The sequence below is a fragment of the Chenopodium album genome, chromosome 11 (genome assembly GCF_948465745.1).
Source record: "Chenopodium album chromosome 11, dcCheAlbu1.1, whole genome shotgun sequence".
NCBI classification, from domain to species: domain Eukaryota; kingdom Viridiplantae; phylum Streptophyta; class Magnoliopsida; order Caryophyllales; family Amaranthaceae; genus Chenopodium; species Chenopodium album.
The window spans coordinates 9,524,958-9,545,409 of NC_137844.1; the positions used below are offsets into that span (position 1 = coordinate 9,524,958).

The 20,452-nt window shown below is 34.9% G+C and overlaps 2 protein-coding genes and 2 pseudogenes across 3 annotated transcripts; 2 read left to right on the forward strand and 2 right to left on the reverse strand.

The window, feature by feature from the left end:
* Positions 1-117: 117 nt before the first annotated feature.
* LOC145568515 (pentatricopeptide repeat-containing protein At4g16835, mitochondrial pseudogene) lies at positions 118-2,265 on the reverse strand (annotated as a pseudogene).
* A 1,498-nt stretch (positions 2,266-3,763) lies between these two features.
* LOC145568516 (translationally-controlled tumor protein homolog pseudogene) lies at positions 3,764-4,291 on the forward strand (annotated as a pseudogene).
* A 255-nt stretch (positions 4,292-4,546) lies between these two features.
* On the reverse strand, positions 4,547-10,149 carry LOC145568517 (pentatricopeptide repeat-containing protein At2g22410, mitochondrial-like). The gene is made up of 3 exons (XM_081627939.1): positions 8,092-10,149; positions 5,090-5,193; positions 4,547-4,963 (listed from the first exon to the last, which is right to left on the reverse strand). Exon 1 carries the CDS (start codon positions 9,980-9,982, stop codon positions 8,171-8,173), a length of 1,812 nt encoding a protein of 603 aa, XP_081484065.1. The 5' UTR covers positions 9,983-10,149; the 3' UTR covers positions 4,547-4,963; positions 5,090-5,193; positions 8,092-8,170.
* Positions 10,150-13,629: 3,480 nt separating this feature from the next.
* Positions 13,630-18,119, forward strand: LOC145568518 (uncharacterized). 2 transcript variants are annotated; one of them, XM_081627940.1, is made up of 5 exons: positions 13,630-13,682; positions 14,733-14,896; positions 14,993-15,103; positions 15,301-15,591; positions 17,489-18,119. In XM_081627940.1, the coding sequence occupies exons 3-5, from the start codon at positions 14,999-15,001 to the stop codon at positions 18,056-18,058; spliced, it is 966 nt and encodes a 321-aa protein (XP_081484066.1). In that variant the 5' UTR covers positions 13,630-13,682; positions 14,733-14,896; positions 14,993-14,998; the 3' UTR covers positions 18,059-18,119. The 2 variants fall into 2 exon arrangements, with proteins under 2 accessions (XP_081484066.1, XP_081484067.1); XM_081627941.1 differs by lacking the exon at positions 13,630-13,682 and having other exon boundaries at positions 14,672-14,896.
* The last annotated feature ends 2,333 nt before the right edge of the window (positions 18,120-20,452 follow it).

A 20,452-nucleotide genomic window follows, 5' to 3' on the forward strand; every position in this document is an offset into this window, starting at 1 on the left:
AATTATTAGAATCATGCATATAGAAATGACTTAGTATAAGAATCATGATCCATATAAGATGATACATAACACAACCTATTAATCTAATGTTTTCTGTTTCATTATCATCCTCACTAGTCACCAGTAATCACCACAAGAGCAGCTCCCATCTTTAAAATGGTGAAACCTTGTACTGTCTCTTACAATTATTTCCCTCTCTTCAATGGCTGATATGAACTTCAAAGCTCGATGACAATCACCACATACTCTCAGATTTTTAAAAACACGAATAGGCAAGCCTTTGGGCACCTTCATCAATCCATACGCGACTGCCAATTTCTCGCCATGCCATAACAGCAGTTTTTGCTTTTGCTCCTCACCAACATCATGCAGTGCAAATTCAAGATCAGGCACATATCCAGCCAACTTCATTTTTATCTCAAGCTCACCGAGCTTTTCATGAATTGCGGGCAATTCTGGGTGTACTCTATCACTTGACCTAAACTCATGAACCGTGTTCTTTATCTCGATCCAACTGCAACCTGGAATTTTCACCACATTATTTTTCTTCATGGACTTCCAAACCCTAGAAACATTGTCCCAACTCTTATTAACAGCGTAAACATTAGCTAGTTGGACATATGCTGCTGCATTTGTTGGATCAACCTGAAGCAAGTTGTTAGCAGCAAACTCAGCTGATTCTATATTCTTGTGGATTCTAGCAGCTCCCAAGAGGCTCCCAAATATTGCAGCATGTGGTTTGAAGGGCATTTGCTTTATTAAGTCGGTAGCTTCTTTAAGCTTACCAGCACGGCCTAGGAGGTCTACCATGCAAATGTAGTGCTCTCGTTTAGCCTTAACCCCATAATCCTTCTGCATTGAATCAAAATAGTGCATCCCGAGATCTACTAGTCCAACATGATTACAAGCTGATAAAACTGCAACAAAAGTGATCCAATCTGGCTTTACTTTCTTGGTTTTCATCTCATCGAACAGAGCAAGGGCTCTCTGACTTAATCCATGAGTAGCATACCCTGAAATCATGGCATTCCAAGCAACCATGTCTTTCCTAGGCATCTCTAAGAACAATTTCCATGCATCCTCTAAAACTCCACATTTGCTATACATACTCAACACTGATGTCCCAACTGTCGTATCCTTATACAACGGAGACTTGTACACAAATTGATGAATTTGCTTCCCTAAGATTAATGCTGATAACTTGCTACAACCCAACAAAACACTAGTCAGGGTTAACGGAGTTGGCTCGACCCTAGATTCTACCATCATCTTAAAGAGATTAATTGCATCTTCTGCTCGAGAATTGTCAACATAACCAGCTATCATAGCATTACATGTTACTGAACTCTTCGTATCCATTTCCTCATACATTTTTTCAGCCATCTCAATCTTGCCAATTCTCATATACCCACTTATCAATGCAGTCAGAGCAACCACACTCTTACATGGATCTGTCCTAAACAACCGAACAGCCGTATCCAAATCCCCACTCTCTGCATAACCCGATATCATTGCATTCCACGACACGCTATTCCTCTCCGGCATTGCTGAAAACAGCCTTTTTGCTTCTTTCATCATCCCATTTTCTGCAAAACCCGAAACCATGGTATTCCAAGAAGCAATATCCTTCACAGGCATTTTCTCAAAAAACAATCTAGCACCATCAACATCTGAATTACGCAAATAACAGGACAACATTGTATTAAACGAGAAAATATCTGGTTCAGGAATTTCATCAAACAGTTGGCGGGCTTCTGCTAGCATGCCGGGTTTTCGAGAATACCCAGCTAACAATGAATTCCAAGTAATGGTATTCTTAACAGGCATAGTATTAAACACTCTAAGAGCTGAATCTAAATCAGCTGATCTAATATATCTTGTAATCATTTTATTACAAGAAATGATATCATAGTATTGCCCATTATCATGAGAAAGATTAGAATTTGATATATTTGATTTTATGTAATTGGGGTGAACCAAATTAGAGGAGTTTATTGAATTTGGATGGAATTTAATGGGAATTTGATCTGGGTTTTTATCAATTTCTGGGTTTTGAGTTATAAAAGTTGAAAAGAAAGAAATTGGTTCTTTGATGAGAGTGAAAGTCACATAGAAAAATTGGTAAGAATTTGGTTTTAGTGAGAGATTGTGCATAAGATGATGCATTTTTAGGAGATTATATGAAAAAAAAAAAAAGTAAGATTAGAATTTTATTTGGGATTTCAAAAAAAGTAGAGAAAAATCTCAGAAAATTATCGAGGAATTAGAAAAATCAGTTGGAAGAAGGTGTTGGCGGGAAACGCACAACTTTTCGAGAAAGTTTAGGCCCTTTCGGTAAATTTCATGTTTTTGATGTTTATGGGTTGGCCTTCGGCATTTTAAGACATATGTGCGACTTGCCGCCTCACATGAGGTAGCAAACCGCTAGAGGTAAAGATGGCATTGGGTTAGAAACTTAGAACGGCTAGAGAGTAGAGACACTACACAATATAATGCGAAAAAAACATGGCATGGTTGCACAAGCACAGATAGGCATAGTATGAAATGTTACTGAGCATGTTGGGTCGTGAGCCATGTTTGAGCCACTTTTTTTTGTTGTTTATTTTTTAAGTGCATGATATGTCATAATCCAACCATATCTGAAATGATCTTCAAAGATGTTCAGTAAATTAGACGGAGTATATGTTTTGTATTTCAGGTTACGCGTATCTAAGAAACTTTTGATTTCTACACTTTATTTTTAATGAAAAATATGCAGTACATATTTATGTGTTATCCTTCGTAATAAGTGGGGAAATACTTTATATATATTGTGCATAGCCGCATAGGTGATTTACAAGACGGGCTTAAGTTAGTTTAATTGTAAGACGATCAATTTGAGAGTAACTATATACTAGTATAACAATTTTACGTTAACTTTAATCCTTTTAAGGAACACTTTTAATTTGTAACGAGTTTGATTGTATTTTAATGTGTAATTTCTAATAGATACATGCTATGAAGGCTAATAGGATAATCTAATGCATTATAAGTGTTCTTTAAGAGTAAAATTTATATTAGGAAAAGGGTAACTTTTGTAGTAGGTAAGAGTAGCTTTAAATACTTTTACGATAACTTTTATCTGTTATACAATAAATTAATGAAAGTGCGCCTTAATCAAGGATTTTAACTTTTATACAAAACACTGCTCAACAATATAGAATTCCAATTCACACTATTTAAATAAATAAAATTAGAAAATATATCAAAAAAAAAAAGTTACAGATTATAAAGTTTAGGAAATAAAATAAACAGTGCCAGCTATAATCAATATTTTTTTTTGTTAAAGTGTTAAAAGATAGATGTATAGAGTTTAGGAAATAAAATCAGTACTGTCAATTATTGGATAATAATAAATTTCATTGGATAATAATAAATTTCCAAAAATTTTGAGAGTGCTTTAATTTTATCCGATTATCAATCCAATGGGAGAAATTATAAGGCGGTGATAACTTGGTGTAATTAGGAAATTACATACCTTGTACTCTTGTATGTTACGTCACCTTTGTTAAGTTTCCCTTAACTCTCTTTTTATTTTTGAAAGGAAAGTTTCCTAAACTTTGCAAAAATTGTAATTCTTATTGAATTAGGTTACTTTAAGGCGGTTTAAGTTTCTCTATATATACCCATAACACATTACACTAATGCCAACAAAAAATACACGAAAAAAAAACATATTAGATTGATTCTTATTCTTAGCAAGTTAGAAGAGAAGAAGAAAAAAAAAAAGTCTAGAACAATGATCGTGTACGAGGATATCATTAGTGGCGACGAGCTTTTGTCCGACTCGTACCGGTGCAGCGAACTCTTCAATGGGTGTCTTTGGGAGGTAGAAGGGAAGTGGGTTGTCAAAGGCGGTCACATTGAAGTCGACATTGGTGCAAACCCTTCTGCCGAAGGAGGAGATGATGAAGAAGTTGTTGATGATGAAGAGGCTGTCAAGGTTGTCGACATTGTCGACAACTTTAGGCTGCAAGAACAACCTGCCTATGATAAGAAACAGTTTATTGCATGGGTTAAGAGGTACATCAAGAACTTGACCGCCAAGTTGGAGGGTGATAAGGCTGATGAATTCAAGAAGAACGTTGAGGCAGCAACTAAGTTTCTGATGTCGAAGCTCAATGATCTTCAGTTTTTCGTGGGTGAGAGTATGCACGATGATGGTGCTACGGTCATGGCTTACTACAAGGATGGTGCTATTGATCCGACTTTCTTGTACTTCGCTCATGGTTTGAAGGGAGTCAAGCATTGAAGGGTGCAAGTGCTAAGGGACTATAGTAGTGTTTGGCATAATTCTTGTCTTTTAGATTTGGTTATTATTATGTTGTTTAAGTTTTCTTTCTGCATTAATTTGGTTAACTTTTGGTATGTACTCCGTATTAAATTTCCTAAACGCAATATAATTAACTTTCTTAGCATATATTGAAAGTTTGAAATTATGTTATTTTGCTAATATCTGTAATAATGTACCAACCTATACAATCATCACCAATATATATATGCCCTAATTAAACCATAAAGTACAAAAAAAAAAAAAAAAAAAAAAACTTATTATTAATTTGTTTAATTATTACAGTATATTGTTTATACGTAACATTTACTAAAATTTGACCAATTTGGCCAATTCCGGGTTATTTTACACCGAATTTCTCAGAAGAGCAGGAAAAGAGACCTCATGATTTCTAAATATCAAGATTAGATTATAAATTTGAACTATATATCTAATTCGTGATACAAATTTGAACACAATTTATACAGGTCTGGGCCACATTAATATGATTCAAGTATTTATGCTCATCTTACAATAACCTTCTTATTAAGGTGAGAATAGAGGGTCTTTGGACTCTGGGCCTTATTGACCACACCAAAGAGAGGCGAAGAACTTCAGAGCAGTCAATCAACTCCCTTGCGCTGTGATACACACCTGAATAGAATACCGCGAGAGAGGGTCAGTTCTGTTTAGCAGTAAATTGCTTGATATTGAAGTTAAGACTTCATAATACAACACAGCTACGTAAATTAATTACTAAGTACTACTCGTACTCCGTACCATTTGATATGGAGGATTGATCAGTAAGTTAGTCCTTGCCATTCCACATTGTTCCTCCGATAAAAACTTGAGAACAGCTGACAAGACTGACAATCAGTTTCAATCTGCAAAAACAGCAAAGCACTTGAATAGTTTCATATAGTCAATATAGATGTTCATAGGGTGGATAGAGTTTCCTTACACTAACCAAAATTGAAGATCCAATTTGTGAAGATAGAGAAAGGCGAGTGCAACACAAGAAAATCATAACATAGAATGAGCCATAAACTCTGACCTCGGTAAGATACAGAATGATTAGAATCAAAATACAAATGACAGAAAGCTAGCTTGAATGCAACAATTCCAGGCTAAAGGCCAAATGAGTATAACTCATTAACTCGCTACAAGCCTACAAGTGACTGAAATTGGAAATCACATTAGTCATATTCTTTCAAAAAATGCAGCAGTCTTAATTTTTGCTACAGCCAAAGTTCCAGTGGTATTTTTCTTAAAAGAGTAAAAGACCTAGGATGCAAACTAAAACACTTCTTCTAGGACTGTTGTAACTTGCAATGGTACCAAAAATTGATAAGAACGAAAGCCTCTTATGTTTAATATTAAGTTTACAGTTCTGTCACCTGCACTACAGATTGTGATAATCCAGGGAAGAAAATTTAAAAGAGAAAGGGAATAACCATGCACAAAACAACAGAGCACTATTAGATTAGCTAACAGCGGTCAAGCCGCTAAGCATTAGTATAGGTCAGACACATGAAACTTACGTTGCAAAGTCACGTTGCAAAGTCTGTCACAATTAAAAACTTGTCATAGTGAAGCACATGAAAGCCAGAGAGGTAAATGCCAGAGCAAATCTCTCAAAAGCTCCAGAATGTAAGGAACGTCTGTAGCTATAGTGTGTGAATTACTAACACGCATCAGAATCTTCACCACTATTGAAAATAGGAGTATATAAGAATACTTGAGCCATGTTACCAGGTATTGACCACTCCATGATTAAATAAGAATTTCAAGCAACACCTCTAATTTACCCATTTACACTTTACAGGTGCAATATAAGCACCAATGTCCCCAAAATTGGCTATTTGGCTGTCCTTGCATGTCTAACTGCTAGGACAATATATAGTAATCCAACCACACTATTATTCACTAATACTTCAGACTCTAAAGTAAAAATATTATTAAGGTTTGGTTCAAGTTCTTTACAGGTTAGAAGATAGCTTATTGACAATCCCTAGAAGATGCAATAGCTGCAACAACTAACTACAATGGAACATCTGAAGGTTAGAAGATAGCTTATGACAAACCCTAGAAGATACAATAGCTGCATCATTAACTAACAAGTAACTACAGTGGAGCACTCTGGGATATGCAAAAAAAAAACCCAACCTTGATTTGCATGGACAATATACATATATGTTCCAAGCATTCAAGTCCTTATATACAATTTGACAATATGGCCCAACTAACACCTCACGGAAGGTCACATAACATATGTGATACATCATAGCACAAAGCTCTGCAATACAGCCTGATAATTATGTCAGAAGCATAAATGTGATACAACCATATAGTTCTGTTGCTGATTTACTTGGTTGATTCAAGAAGTACGGTTAGTAAAGGAGCCAGCCAATTCTCACCCTTCCCTTATCTGAATGGCTCTTTCTATTTTCTCTTTTTAATAAAATTGCACTATTCAAACAATACAACAGCATGACAAATTCATGTAGCTCAAATCCAAGCAACTATTCAGATACATCCCCGATAAGTATGTGTAACAGCACTAGGACTGACTAAAGTCAACACCATAATAATATGTATAGAAAATTTCTGCCCCTAGGTCCTACAGAATAACAAGACAATGGCAATAGGTTGAAAAATGCTTCAATGTATCACTATGTCATAAAAAAAGAGCAAAGTGTTGTAACTTGTAAGCATAAATTTTAGATGCTAGATTATTTTTTTATTTTTTATTTGAGGGAAACAGATGCTAGATTATTTAATGAAAGAGTCTCCCTAACAAATTTTGTTTACATCTCTCCAAGTTCATTGATAGTACTATCATGGTTGCAGTTTCAGGGTATTGCTCAAAGAAATCGAGCTCACATTTCTCTGCATCTGCAAAATGTCGAATGCAACATTAGGTTGGACTTATGACAGCAAAAATCAATCTCTTTGCTAAAAGTGAGACAGTTGTCTTTGACAATTCAAAGTGAAAAACTACATAATTAATAATGCATATTCCAAATGGGTCATGATACAAAGAAAAAGAAAAGTTTGGTGTGAGGCAAGCAAGAGAAACGGGCAGACAAACTAGAAAGGTAATGAAGAAGGGAATACTTCCATATTCTGTGATTCCATGACATTCCGAAATAAAAAATAAGTTACTGATTATTGTAATGCAGGAGACAATATGAAAACAGATTGCACAAGAAAGTTAATAAAGGACAAGAGACCAAAACTTCAGCTTTCCCCCCTCTTTTTTAACCATAATGAATCCATCAGACCATAACCCTGTAAAATATTGCTTCTGAAATCTACTCTGTCCTTCCATTTACATGTTTTTCCTATTATACTGTCATGTTATGGGTATTGCTTCTGAAGCTCTTTCCTAAAGTTGGACTTTCCACATTAAGCTTATATCAAACAAAGACCAGGCTTACATTTAAAACCTATGGCAGACACATATATAACTCTCACATGTAGTAGCATAGTTGATGAACCGGAACAGCAAGCTGCAATAGGAAGACACTAAAGGTCCAGACAGTTCCGGTAATGAAAATCCTGTCCCTGCTTCAAAGAGCCTTTGTTCATAATACAATATCAACACACCAAAGAAGAGAGGACAAGGAAGATGCATTCAGTTTGGGATAACTTTCTTGTTAATCATTTGAAAGCCGTGATGTGGATATTTGATATGCAAATCTTGGCAAAATATAGGAACAGTTTCTAAGCAACACCACAACAAAGCAAGGTACAAATTCTGGGGAAAGATTAGTAGATACCTCCCACATTAGTTGGATATATTGCGCAACTTTTACGGCACATGCAAGCATCTCAATACGGAAAAGCATGAAGTATCAGCTAACGCGGCAACTTCATTTCCTTCAACAGCCAACCCAACATGCCATTGATGCTTGTAGCATCAGGATCTGAACAGGGTCCAGCCAAAAATTCATGCACAAGCCCATCAATGCAAATCCAGCTAGAGCCACGGTGCTTTTTAACCCCCTGCTCCTTCATCAACCGCCTTAGGCCTGAAACTTCACTCCATTCATGATCATGAGCCAAAGAATTAGATAGCATGACATAGCCAGCAGAATTTTGTGGATCAACTTCAATTAGTTTTCGGGACATGTCTTGAGTAAGCTTTCCCTTAAAATGAAGCAGGCAACCTCCAAGCAAGGCACCCCAAACAAAGTTATTAGGTTTAAAGGGCATTGATTTGGCAACGTCAAGGGCTTCTTCAATATGACCAACTCGAGCCAGGAGGTCAATATAACAAGCATAGTGTTCCAATTGAGGGGAGATAGAAAATTTTATTTTCATATCTTGAAAAATTTGGCGCCCTACCTCTAACAACCCTGAGTGACAACATGCACATAGAATACCAAGAAATGTTCCACTATTGGGACGGAATCCACTGTTCAACATTTCATTGAAAAGGGTTAATGCTTCTTGTCCTTCACCATTCACAGCCAGACCCATAATCATGACACTATACGATATAACATCCTTTGAAAGCAAAGACTGAAAAACCTTTATTGCTCTGCTCAGATCACCACATTTACAATACATGTCAACCATAGCAGTCGCTAAGAATGAGTTCGTGCACAGCACATTTTCCCGTCGTCGAGACTTCATGTACTCATGGACCCAAATACCAAGATCAATATCACCTACTTGAGAGCAAGCAGAGAGGACACTTACCATTGTAACATGGTTTGGACTTGCATAAGGATTATTTATCATCACCCTGAAAAGACTCAATGCCTCCAGTGCACAACCATTTTGAACATAGGCACCAATAATAGCATTCCACGCTACCACACTTCTTTTACCATTATCACCAATTCTATCAAAAGCTTCCTTGCTTTTGTCCACATTACCCCATTTTCCATACAAATAAGTAAGCACCATGTTGATCGAGTCACCAGTAGAGCTAACAGGGCCATAGTCCTTTACAGTGTCCGTAAATTTCTCTATCCAGGTCTCCAACTCACCAATACCAAGCTTTGCACATGCAGATAGAACACTGACCATGGTTTCATTCTCTGGTGTTATGTTTCCTTTAACCATCAGGAGAAACAGCTGCAAAGCTTTCTCAGATAGACCAGACTTAGCATAAACATCAATCAAACAGGTCCAGGAAAACACCATATTTTTCTCAGGCATTTCATCAAACACCTTGTGAGCTGATATAAAGTCTTTTAGACCCTTTGCATATGCAGCAACAAGGCCATTGCAAACCGCCGAATTACCCATAAAACCAGTTTTCATGATCTGGGTATGGAATTGATTTACATAGCATGCATTGCCAGAATGGATGCAAGCTTTTAGGAGGAAAGAAAAGGTAAAATCATTAGGAAAAAGTGGCTGCCGTTTTAAACGTTTAAAGAAAGAAACAGTAAGGGAGGATTGGCTCTTTTCTTCAGACAAGATTCTGATTATGGCATTGAAAGGAAATATTGTTGGGGCTTGCAATTGTTCGAACACACGCAGGGCAGTCAGAGATGAGTAACGCCCAATAAGACGTGTTGCTATATGACTATGTTGATGGGCACCTAAACAGATAATTCGGGCATGGATTTGGAGGAGGTGACATCGAGAGATATTATGCCCTTGTAGGAGGTTATACAATTCAAAGAAATCAGGTAGATTGGATTTCAAGTACATCAGTTTCTATTAATCCTGCTTGAACCAAATACCACGACGTAATCAACTTGACGCCTTTACAAAATTTGCTGATGTAAACCTGGTTTGATGTATAGGCAACTTGAGGTAAACTTGGCCAAAGATTGGGTTGCAATAGAGGCACGACAGGAAATTACGCCGTGCAAATAAGCTGATGCCACAATTAAAATAGCTAACTTATGAAGTTATTCAAAGATTTGAGTGTCAGAGAATAACCCAATAAAAATACCAAATTAAGTCAGCAACCAATATACTCAGCAAGATGTAATTTGTTATTTTAAAAAAACCCTAAATACCTATTCAAGAATCTACATTTCACAATTCAAAGTCTCAACCTTGTTGAACAGCACAAACCCTAATTGTGAAATTGAAAACCTAATCTTAAACAGCCACAAATTCAGCTCAATCTTCAATTCATATTCATAACAAGAGAAATTCAATGAATTGTAATCGTAATCGTAATAGCATTCTACTATGTGCAGAACTCAAGCAATGCAGAAAATTATCAAGCAAAAATCCAAATTTACAACGTTATACAGTAATGATGAAATGAGATTAGTATGTAATGATAGGCTTAATATATAAATCTATTGAAATTCATAAGCAGGCTAATAAAGGGGACAACTGGGCAAGTAATCAAAAAGAATTTAACAAAAAATAAATAGAAAGTAAATTTGGGAGAGTGAAGAACCTGAAGGAAGGAAGGAAGCAGCTTCAGTTGGAGAAGAACTGAAGAGGAATGATAGAGATAGCTAGAGGCGGGAGAAATGAAGTATAGTAGCCGTGCTCCATAGTACGTAGAGGTGTCAATTTGAGTTACTAAGGCCCGGTTATTTTGAGCTTCTGGACAATGCAGAGCAGAGCAGGGTTAGGCTTCCACACACTGCGGAGCAGAGCAGAGCAGATTTCATCAGAATTGAACAACTCTAAAGAACAGGGCCTAAGTTGGGTTCGATTAGGTCATGTTGGATTTACTTGAAATTTAAAATCATGCTAAATTATCGTATGTATAACTACATATGAGTCGAAATCTGAATTGATTATTTTTTGGATTGGGTCGGATTGGTCGGGTTAGTTTTTTACTCCGCTACCAAGTGACTTGCAAATTTATAGCTAGGTTTAGGTGATCTTGAGTTCAATAACATGTAGGGAATAGAGAAAGAAAGGTGTTTACCCTAATGTAGTATTGCTGTATTCTATAGTTTAATAATGCCATTAGACCATCTAATGATATTACGATTGTTTGATTGATTAATTATATTAAATACTTAGCTTGTATCTTTTGACACAAGGACACAAGGTATAAGGTCTAGTGTTTTAGGTTTCCCCTCCAGAGAACTAGAGAAGTACTTATCATTTACAATTGCTTGATTAATTAACTACAGAGTATAAGATATACTCCCTCCGTTTTTAAATTCTTGCTCTATTTCCTTTTACGGAAAGCTTTTATAATATTTAATTCTTTTCTCTCAACTAATGGACTCAGCATAAGAAGTCAAAAAAAAAAAAAAAAAAAAAAATCTCTCACCTCGCCTCTCCTCTTCTCTAGAGAATTTTTATATATCCTCCTCTCTTCTAGGGTTTCTCTAAAATATATATTGGTCGTTTAAGTCGCAAATAGTTTGATTTCTTCAAAAAATTAGACTATTTCCGGCCCTTTTCCCTTAATTTTCTTAAGTTTTGCAATTTAGGTTTCAATAGATTTACATTATTAGTGTAGATATTCGTTCGTCTCCTTATGGTGGAATCATTAGTTTTTGTTAGTTTAGTTGTTTGTTTATGTTTAGGATTTGTTTGTGTGTTAGGGATTATCAAAAAGGTAATCTCTTTTGCCCTATATATTGTCAAATTGTTGGTAAAGATTTGTCCGGGATTGCAACGGTTGTCAAGTTTGTAAATGCGTTCAAGCAAATCTGATGAAAACCATCTTTACTGCTACAACAAATCGTTAGACCGTCTCTCCGAAAAGGTTGTATATTCCAGGGATGTGTGCGAGAGATGTACCACAGTGCAAGATCTTTTATAGATGTTGGATGTCTTTTTATTAATGAATTGATTTGTTTCAAAAAAAAAAAAATTGAACCCAATATAAATCATATTTTATTTTCAACTACTTTTGTACTATATTATCAAAGTTATGTTACGTATTGGTACTAAACAACCGATTATTTGGTACGAAACTAAAGCTTACTAGGTACCTCACTATATAAAATTTGAGAATAAAGATAAATCTAGTTGGTTGAAGGTAGGGGTGTTCGCAATGCGGTTTGGATCCTAAATCTTTGCGGTTTCTAATTTTTTCAAACCGCACTTCTAAAAAAAACCACACCAAACCACATCGCAAAATGTGGTTTGGTGCGGTGCGGTTTACGGTTTAAACATATTTTTTAAAAATTATAATTATTTTTTTTTAAAAAAAACAAAACTGTTATTTATTTTGTAATATTAATTTATAATTCAAATGTTAAACTCATTTTTTAACCTTGAATTAACTAATAGTCAAAGATTAGCTCATATATTTTAGTTCTTTCATATTTTTAATAAAAATATAGTATAAAAACCACAAACCGCATTAAAGTGTGGTTTGGTCTAAATATTTTTGGAAACCAAACCAAACCGCAAACCATAATTTGGTCATTTTCAAAAACCGTACCGCAATTTTCGAACCGTACCAAACCGCAAAATTGGATTTAGTTAGCGGTTTGAATATTAGGGATGCAAACGATCCGGGCCGAGCCGAGTTTTAGCCTGTTCGAGCTAAGCTTGATAAGAATTATTCGTGTTTGAACTATCTCGAGCTTGAACGAGCTTTTAAAAATCTTGTTCGAGCTGGGCTCGTTAAGAATTTGGCTTGTTCGAGCTTTGTTCACGAACGTACTCGTTTGCATTTCGAGTTTAAGTTCGAGCTTGAACGGGTCTAAATCGGGCTTGATTAAATAAACGAGTCTAATTTATAATTAAAAAATGGTTTCTTTCAAATTTTAACACATCCATTTAATTTTATATAAGATTTTTATATTCTTTCTATAGAAAAAGGTAATGACGGAGTTTTCATGCTTTTACATGCTGAAATAATTAGTACTTTTTACATAAATGTATGAATAATATATATATATATATATATATATATATATATATATATATATATATATATATATATATATATATATATATATATATATATATATATATATATATACATATAAATTTTTCGAATTTTAATTGGGCGTGAAAAAACTTATAAATTGACTTAAACGAGTTGTTCATGAACACTACCGAGTCGAATATGATGCTGTTCGAGCTTTGTTCACTTATTTGACGAGCTTAAATTTTTTGTTCAAGTTTGTTTGTTAGCTGAACAAACGAGTTTTGACCAAGCTTTGACCGACCTTATTCGCGAGTAGTTTACAAACGTATCGACTCATTTACACCCCTAAATTTGATGCGGTCTAAACCGCACTCTATACAACCCTAGTTGAAGGCTCTTCTAATGCTGTCCGATAATCAAATATACTCCATACTATAATAAAAAGAATTAAGGCCCAAACTTCATTTAAAACTTTCTGATAAGTCAGGCCCAATTATTAAAGCAAATCGAGATCCAAATTCTAGATAAAACTAGTAGGGAGAAAAAAAAGCTGTTCGAGAGAAAGCCTCTCTCAAGTCTCAACTCCAAGTCAAGGTTAGTTACCTAGCTTAATTCTCCCTGAAATTAGTTTTCGTTTTTTTATTTTTACCATAGTAATAAGTAGCGCATGGATTTTTTGCTTATTAATCTGTATAATATATGTGTTGTTTTTATAAATTGTTGTATTTTTGGTGTAATATTGTTGGTTTCTGAACTGGGGTTTAGTTGTTTTTTCAGATAATTGAGGATTTAATTTGTTGAGAGGATCATATGATGAATATATATGGTTATGGTACCCAATTTGAAATGTTGTTAATAATAATAAGCCTGTCAGAGCTGTAAGCTTGTAATTTTGTGGAATTTGATCTGAATTTTTGTTTTTATAATAAAGAGGATTGTTTTATTAACTGACCCTTGGGATGATTTCAATTGTGGTGTTTTAATTCCAAAATCGTCGTCTATTTAGTTATGAATTGTCTAAGTATTGCTAAGTATATCGAAAGAGAGTGACATCAAGAACGGAGATATATTTATCATTGCTCGAGGAATTCATTAATTGGTACCTTAGTTTAAATTTTAAAACAGTCCATGTTATTGATCAATTTGATCAATCATCATTTTCTTCATTCCAGTATGGCAATGCTCTATTGAATATCGATTAAATGCTACTAATTATTACTTTCCAAGCATGAATTTGTTAATTGGTAGTACGTATTACCTTCACTCTTTTGTCAAAGTTACAAAAGCCACTAAAAAACTCTTGTTTGGCTAGTTTTTATTTTCTTTGAAATTGTGTATAAACCGAATTTCAAGGAAGAGTTTATGTTATATATCCTACATTAGCGTAATTGTACAAACAATTATTTGATAGTTTAATAGGACGGCTATTGAGGGGAAGGAGGGATTATATTCATCAATGTGCTTTGAGTGTGGCTGCGTCTTAGTTTAATTATTTGGGACTTCTAAGATTCATCTTTGGGTAATTCGGTTGGAAATGAAAAGGGTGGGTACGTGGGTAGCATAGCTTAGCTCACAGTGTAATTATGTTTTCATCTTCGTTTTAGTGTCTTTGTATCATATTATGACTGGGTGCTTTAGCTTCAGCTTTTTCAGCAACAGATAGGATAATTTTCCCACAGTTGGAATAACAGAAATTTGAGTAACATAGTTCCTATGCAATAGTTGCGTTGATTTGAAGATGATTCCAAATCCAACTATGGGCAAAGGGTCTTTATTTGAGAAATGAGAACTGAGATGCACTGCTGCAGGTAGTGAGAAAGCTTATTACCTTTAGTTGAAACTTTGTTAGTCCTCCTGAATGACTCTCTTTGCCTTAAGTGAATGTTCACTCTTTCTGATAGCAGATATTCATGGATCGTTGGACTGGTATTTTAAATGTTCCTGTTTGCCCAAAGGGTACTGCAATCTGTAGAATAGCAGCATCTCTCTGTGTTTCACCTTCAAAATCACTTCTTGTAAGTTATCATCTTATCAGAAAGTTAGCAACTCATTTACACACTTCTTAGCTTAACAAAGCTAGTGAATTTATATCGATGTGAGTGCAGAAGAGTGTAATTATGGATCAAACTCGAAAATGCGCTCTTTCATATGAGATTTTATTTTCCATATTCACATATTGATATTTGAGTATGAAATTTGATATGATATCCAGGTGCCAACAGCGAATGTTATCTTCTTTAATGGAGATCGAGTTGAAGGGACTAACAACCCAGCAATTGAGAGGCTATCTGGTATACAAAATATAGCTGACATTCTTGTGTCAAAACTTGGAGCTTCTATTAATGCATGGGTTATTGAGGCCCCTACATTCAATGGCCCTTTTGCTATATACAAGGAATTTATTCAGTCTCTTAACCAACGGGGGGAGCCTCAATCCTATAGACCTGATGGATTTCCTGCCTCCATGTCTGTTATTGCACTTTTGTCAAATTTCCTGGAAGAGGTATGTCTGTTTGATATTTTATATATGAAGTAGCTTTTATCTTTTTTTTCGTTTGCAAATGATATGTCATGTCATGATCTACGACTTCCTTGATTGATGTGATTACTTTTGAGATGTGTAGCTCAGAAAATTTAAGATTATATGTAGTATGGGCATGATGATGCAAATTAATATGTGATGGAGCAATTGGGTTGCTCTACTAGAATTTTAGAGATTGTTGAGCTATGGACTATTGTTTCCTGGAGAACCACTTAATGGTGATATTCTTGCCTTATCCAAAATGAACAATCATATAGAAAATCCGTGAATCTTGGTAGATATAAGGGCTGAAAGTTACATGTTGTCAAATTGAAATTTCCAACTCCCAAAACTAGGCTACTATGCTAAGACTATCTGCCTTTGCTTATATGTTAACATTGTCACAACTCTCTTAAATGGGTAATTTTCTGATTCATTAAACTATAGTTTTATATAGACTATCCAAATTTGTTCCTTTGACTTAGTTTTTCTGGTTTGTACGACACTATTTTCTCACATTAAGGATCCTCTGTTTCTTGTTAGAAAGGTGGTGACCCCCCCCCCCCCCCCCCCCCCTCAATTCCCCCCTCTATTTTTCTTCATATTATGAAATGTATATTCCCATGCATGCCATCTTCCTTTGTGTTGATTTCTGAATACTTTTTTCGCACTGCTGTGTGCTAAAGGTCTGCATAGAGCAAGCTTTGTCGTAAGAATACAAAAGATTCACAGCGTAATCATAACATGAATTTCAGGGTTTTGTCTCTAGTTGCGTTACTAGAGGCACCTCGGAAATAAGTGTTTTGCTTGTTATGTTAATCCTCATGGGTTCGTTTATGACTTGAGCCTAATATTCTTGAAGTGTTGAATTTAGTGAAAAAATTTGTGGTTGCGTTACACACATCCTTGTGTGCTGTCAATCTTGTGGCTGAGGTTGTGTGACGGATTTTAGCTTGACCGGCAAGAATTTGAAAAGTTTGTACCTATGACGTAAGATTACAGTTGCAGATAGTGTTTGTAAATTGGAATGCAACTGTGCTTATTATTATGTTGAATTCCAAATCAATTCTTGCTATTTTAGACTTTTTTGTGCTTGTGTCTTGATGCTTTTGTTGGGCTAAGAGATGTTGTTTAGTTAAAAGCTGACTGGCGTCATTGGAATTGATAATGACTCAAATCCATCTTAAAGGGAGAAATAATCATATCATTCATATGTACTTTGTGATATTTGGGCTGGTTATGCAGGATCTAAACACGTCTCCTCGTTTAGAAAATCTTGGTTGAGGGTTTTCTTATAAATTTGCTTCTTGAATTTGGCTATTTTCAAAAAACTCTTTATGTTCATGTTACTATTAAGTAATAATACATGGATGTCCCAGCTGACTTTAGCAGGTTAGATGAGTACAAGTAAATTTATGCAATGTGCAATGCTGGTGCAAATATGCATGACTGCTTCCTTACATCTTAATACTTGGAAGAATAAGAGTTTGAGCATCAGCTTGTTTTAACTTTTAAGTGTTACTGACTTACTGTTAAAACTATAGAAGATTAGTTTATATGCATGAAATGTTTTAAGTATGCAATTGATGAAACAAAATTAGGGTTCATCAAGCAATGTGGCTTTTAACTAAGAGAAACCATGAGTCCATGATAATTTAAAAGATGCAAAATAATAATAACTAAAAAAAAACCTATTAACTTCATTCTTTTATTAAATTTGATGTGATTTACTTCTTCTTGGCTTATGAAATATAAACATGCAATCATCCATAATTAAGCTACTCAGTAATTCTGTATTAAAATTGCTGAATATTGATGCAGATGCCTGAACTGCATATTCTAGCGACATGCTAATTGTTCTCTGCTAAATTGTTTGCAGAGGGCCAAGCACATCAGTTGCAAAGAACAAGAACCCCAGCTCTATGCAGAACATGCATCCTCATGTCTTCCTAGAACCTTTGTTTTTGGTTTTAGCAAGGGCGGCGTAGTACTTAATCAACTGATTACGGAGCTTGGATTTTCAGAGATAAAAGATATGGAGGACCCACAGCAGCTTACTAGCTTCAACAAATTTGCAGGAAAACAGATTGTACCAGTTTCTAGAGAGAGCTTATTTGACAGCATAACTGAAATCCATTATGTTGATGTTGGACTAAATTCTTCTGGTGCTTATCTCACTGATGATAACGTCATTCAAAGAGTAGCAGAAAGGCTTACCAAGAGGGATAAAACCATGCGTTTTGTGCTTCACGGGACTCCGAGACAGTGGAGTGATGTAAGGCGGCCTTGGATACGGGAAGAAAAGGATAAATTTTGTCAAATTCTCAGATCCGAAAGTCTTAAGAGCAAGGGAAAGCTGGAAGTTTACGAGAAAAACTATTTTGCTGAATCATTTCCTAACTTGCAGATGCATTTTGAAATAATTGAAAAACTAATTGTAAGTTGGTAAAATAGATATTATGTACGAAGTATATATGCTGCATTCATGTCATGCTTTTGAAAGTTATATTACTACGTATAATCAATAACTATATACTAAAAACATACTATGACACCAGCAATGACACGTGTCATCTTCTGGTGTGTTTTTAGTATTTTTTTTTTTTTAAAAATTAAAAAAATTTATTAAGGAAGTTATTTTTAAAAAAAAAAAGTTTCTTTTTGTCAACAAAATAAACAAGCAATAATGTTTACCTTTTTTTTATGTGAAATGTACTTTATTCTACATAGATATTAACTTTCTATTGTATGCCATAAATTAACTTATAAAAAGAAAATATGGAGTAATTAAAATAACCGTGCATGGCACGGAACTTAACCTAGTTGTATATATTAGCAAATGACTAATATTGGTATTCTTTTTTTACTAATTGGAGTATCATATTGACAATTTACGCCAAAACTTAAAATTTCTAATTTCTACAAATAGAAGTCAAATGGACAACAAACCAAAATTTTTTGGGTAGATGAAGAAAGAGTGGAGATTGGTGGTAGTGGTGACGGTGGTTGCCAATGAAGGTGATGATTAGGGATGTTAATGGGGCGGGGCGGATGTTGGCCTTCCCATCCCCATCCCCACCTAATATTTTCATCCCCATTCCCATCCCCATTCCCGCGGCGGGTCCAATATTTATCCCAATCTCCGCCCCGGCGGGTACAAGTCCAAAACCATCCCCGCCCTACCTCCCATTAGGATATCCATCCCCACCTAATCCCCACCCAAGATCCACCTAATCCCGTCTCTCAAATACACAATCTTACATAATTAACACGGATTATGATAAAAATAAGACATTCTTAATATTACACACATTTTTGTTTATAATATAAGTGTCGTACAAAGTATTATTATTAATATTGTATTTCACGTAATTATTTTATAAATTAGTATTAAAGTATGTAATTTTGCTTTTAAAGATATATAGATGTGTGTATGAAGAGGGGATGGGGCGGGTACAACTTAAAATTCACCCCCGCCCCATTACCCATGGCGGATATGGTTTTTATCCCCATCCTCGCCCCACCACCCGCCAAATCGAGACCCGCTCCACACTGGGGCGGGGATGAGGCGGGTCTCCTACTTGACCCGCCCCACTGACATCCCTAGTGATGATGAATTTAGATGGAAGGGGAAATGATTTTAGTGGAAATGGTTAAGTTAATTAATATTAGGGTTTAAGTTAATAAGATAAAATTAATAGTTTAATTAGGGGGCATTTGGTTCGCAAACTGGTATGGGGTTGGAATCAGGAATGAAACCATCAAACCATAGTGGTATGAGTTTGGAACTTGATTCTTAATACCATATGTTTTGTATGCTTATGGAATGAACAAACCTTGGGGGTTTGAGGTATGGGTTTGAAACTCTTAAAATCATAAAACAAATACAAGGTATGGGTTTAAACCATTTTAAACCCATACTTTATACCTTAATAATGTGAACCAAACACCCCCTTATGGTGTTTAAAAAAAAAAGTAAGGATAATTTTGTAAAATTACACAAAAAAAACTTACTTAAATAAAAAAGAAATCACTTTGTTGCGAGTAATGTAAAGCATTCGTTTTTGGAAACTGTTGCGAGTAGTAAGAAATGGAGGTAGTACATTCTTTTATTTCTTTTTCTTTCTCATAAAGACTATTCCTATTAAAAAATTAAGCATGTTTAACTCAAAGAATTATGTACATTCATGTTTCACTGAACTCATTCTCTCTCCTCCATTAAAGTTTATTCATAGTTCTAACTTAAAATTTTAGAGATGAGAAAGTAATAATGATTATGAACAATTTGTAAACCTAATAATTAATCGGCCGACGACATCATCATGTATGTGGAGAATGTTCAACTAGCAATATGCACATATCATTGAAAAAATTTGCACTTTTAGTACATAAAATTTGCACATTCAACTCAATAAATATGCATAGTTTAGTTTAAAAACATGCACAAATTTTACAAGAATAATGCAGATTTAGTTAAAATTAAGCATATACAAATATACAATGTTCACTTTTACTCGATTCCCCTTTAATAATCCTTTTAGATTATCTTCGAAACACAAAGAGAAAAATAAATGGGGAAGAGATATGAACAGAGAAGAGGGAGAAGGAGAGGAATGGAGAAAATAGAAAGGAAAGTAGGGAAAAAGATATTTACATTTTTGTCATTAATGTAGTATGCAATGAGAGCCATTAGATCATTGTATTTGAACGTATAAGATTCCTTCTCATTCTGTACATTTTAAGCCCTTTCTCAATTGACCATCGCCTTATTGTGGTTTTATTTCATAATTTAGAGTCTCATTTATTGTGAGAGTATCTTCAGAAATTTTGAATATTACAATAT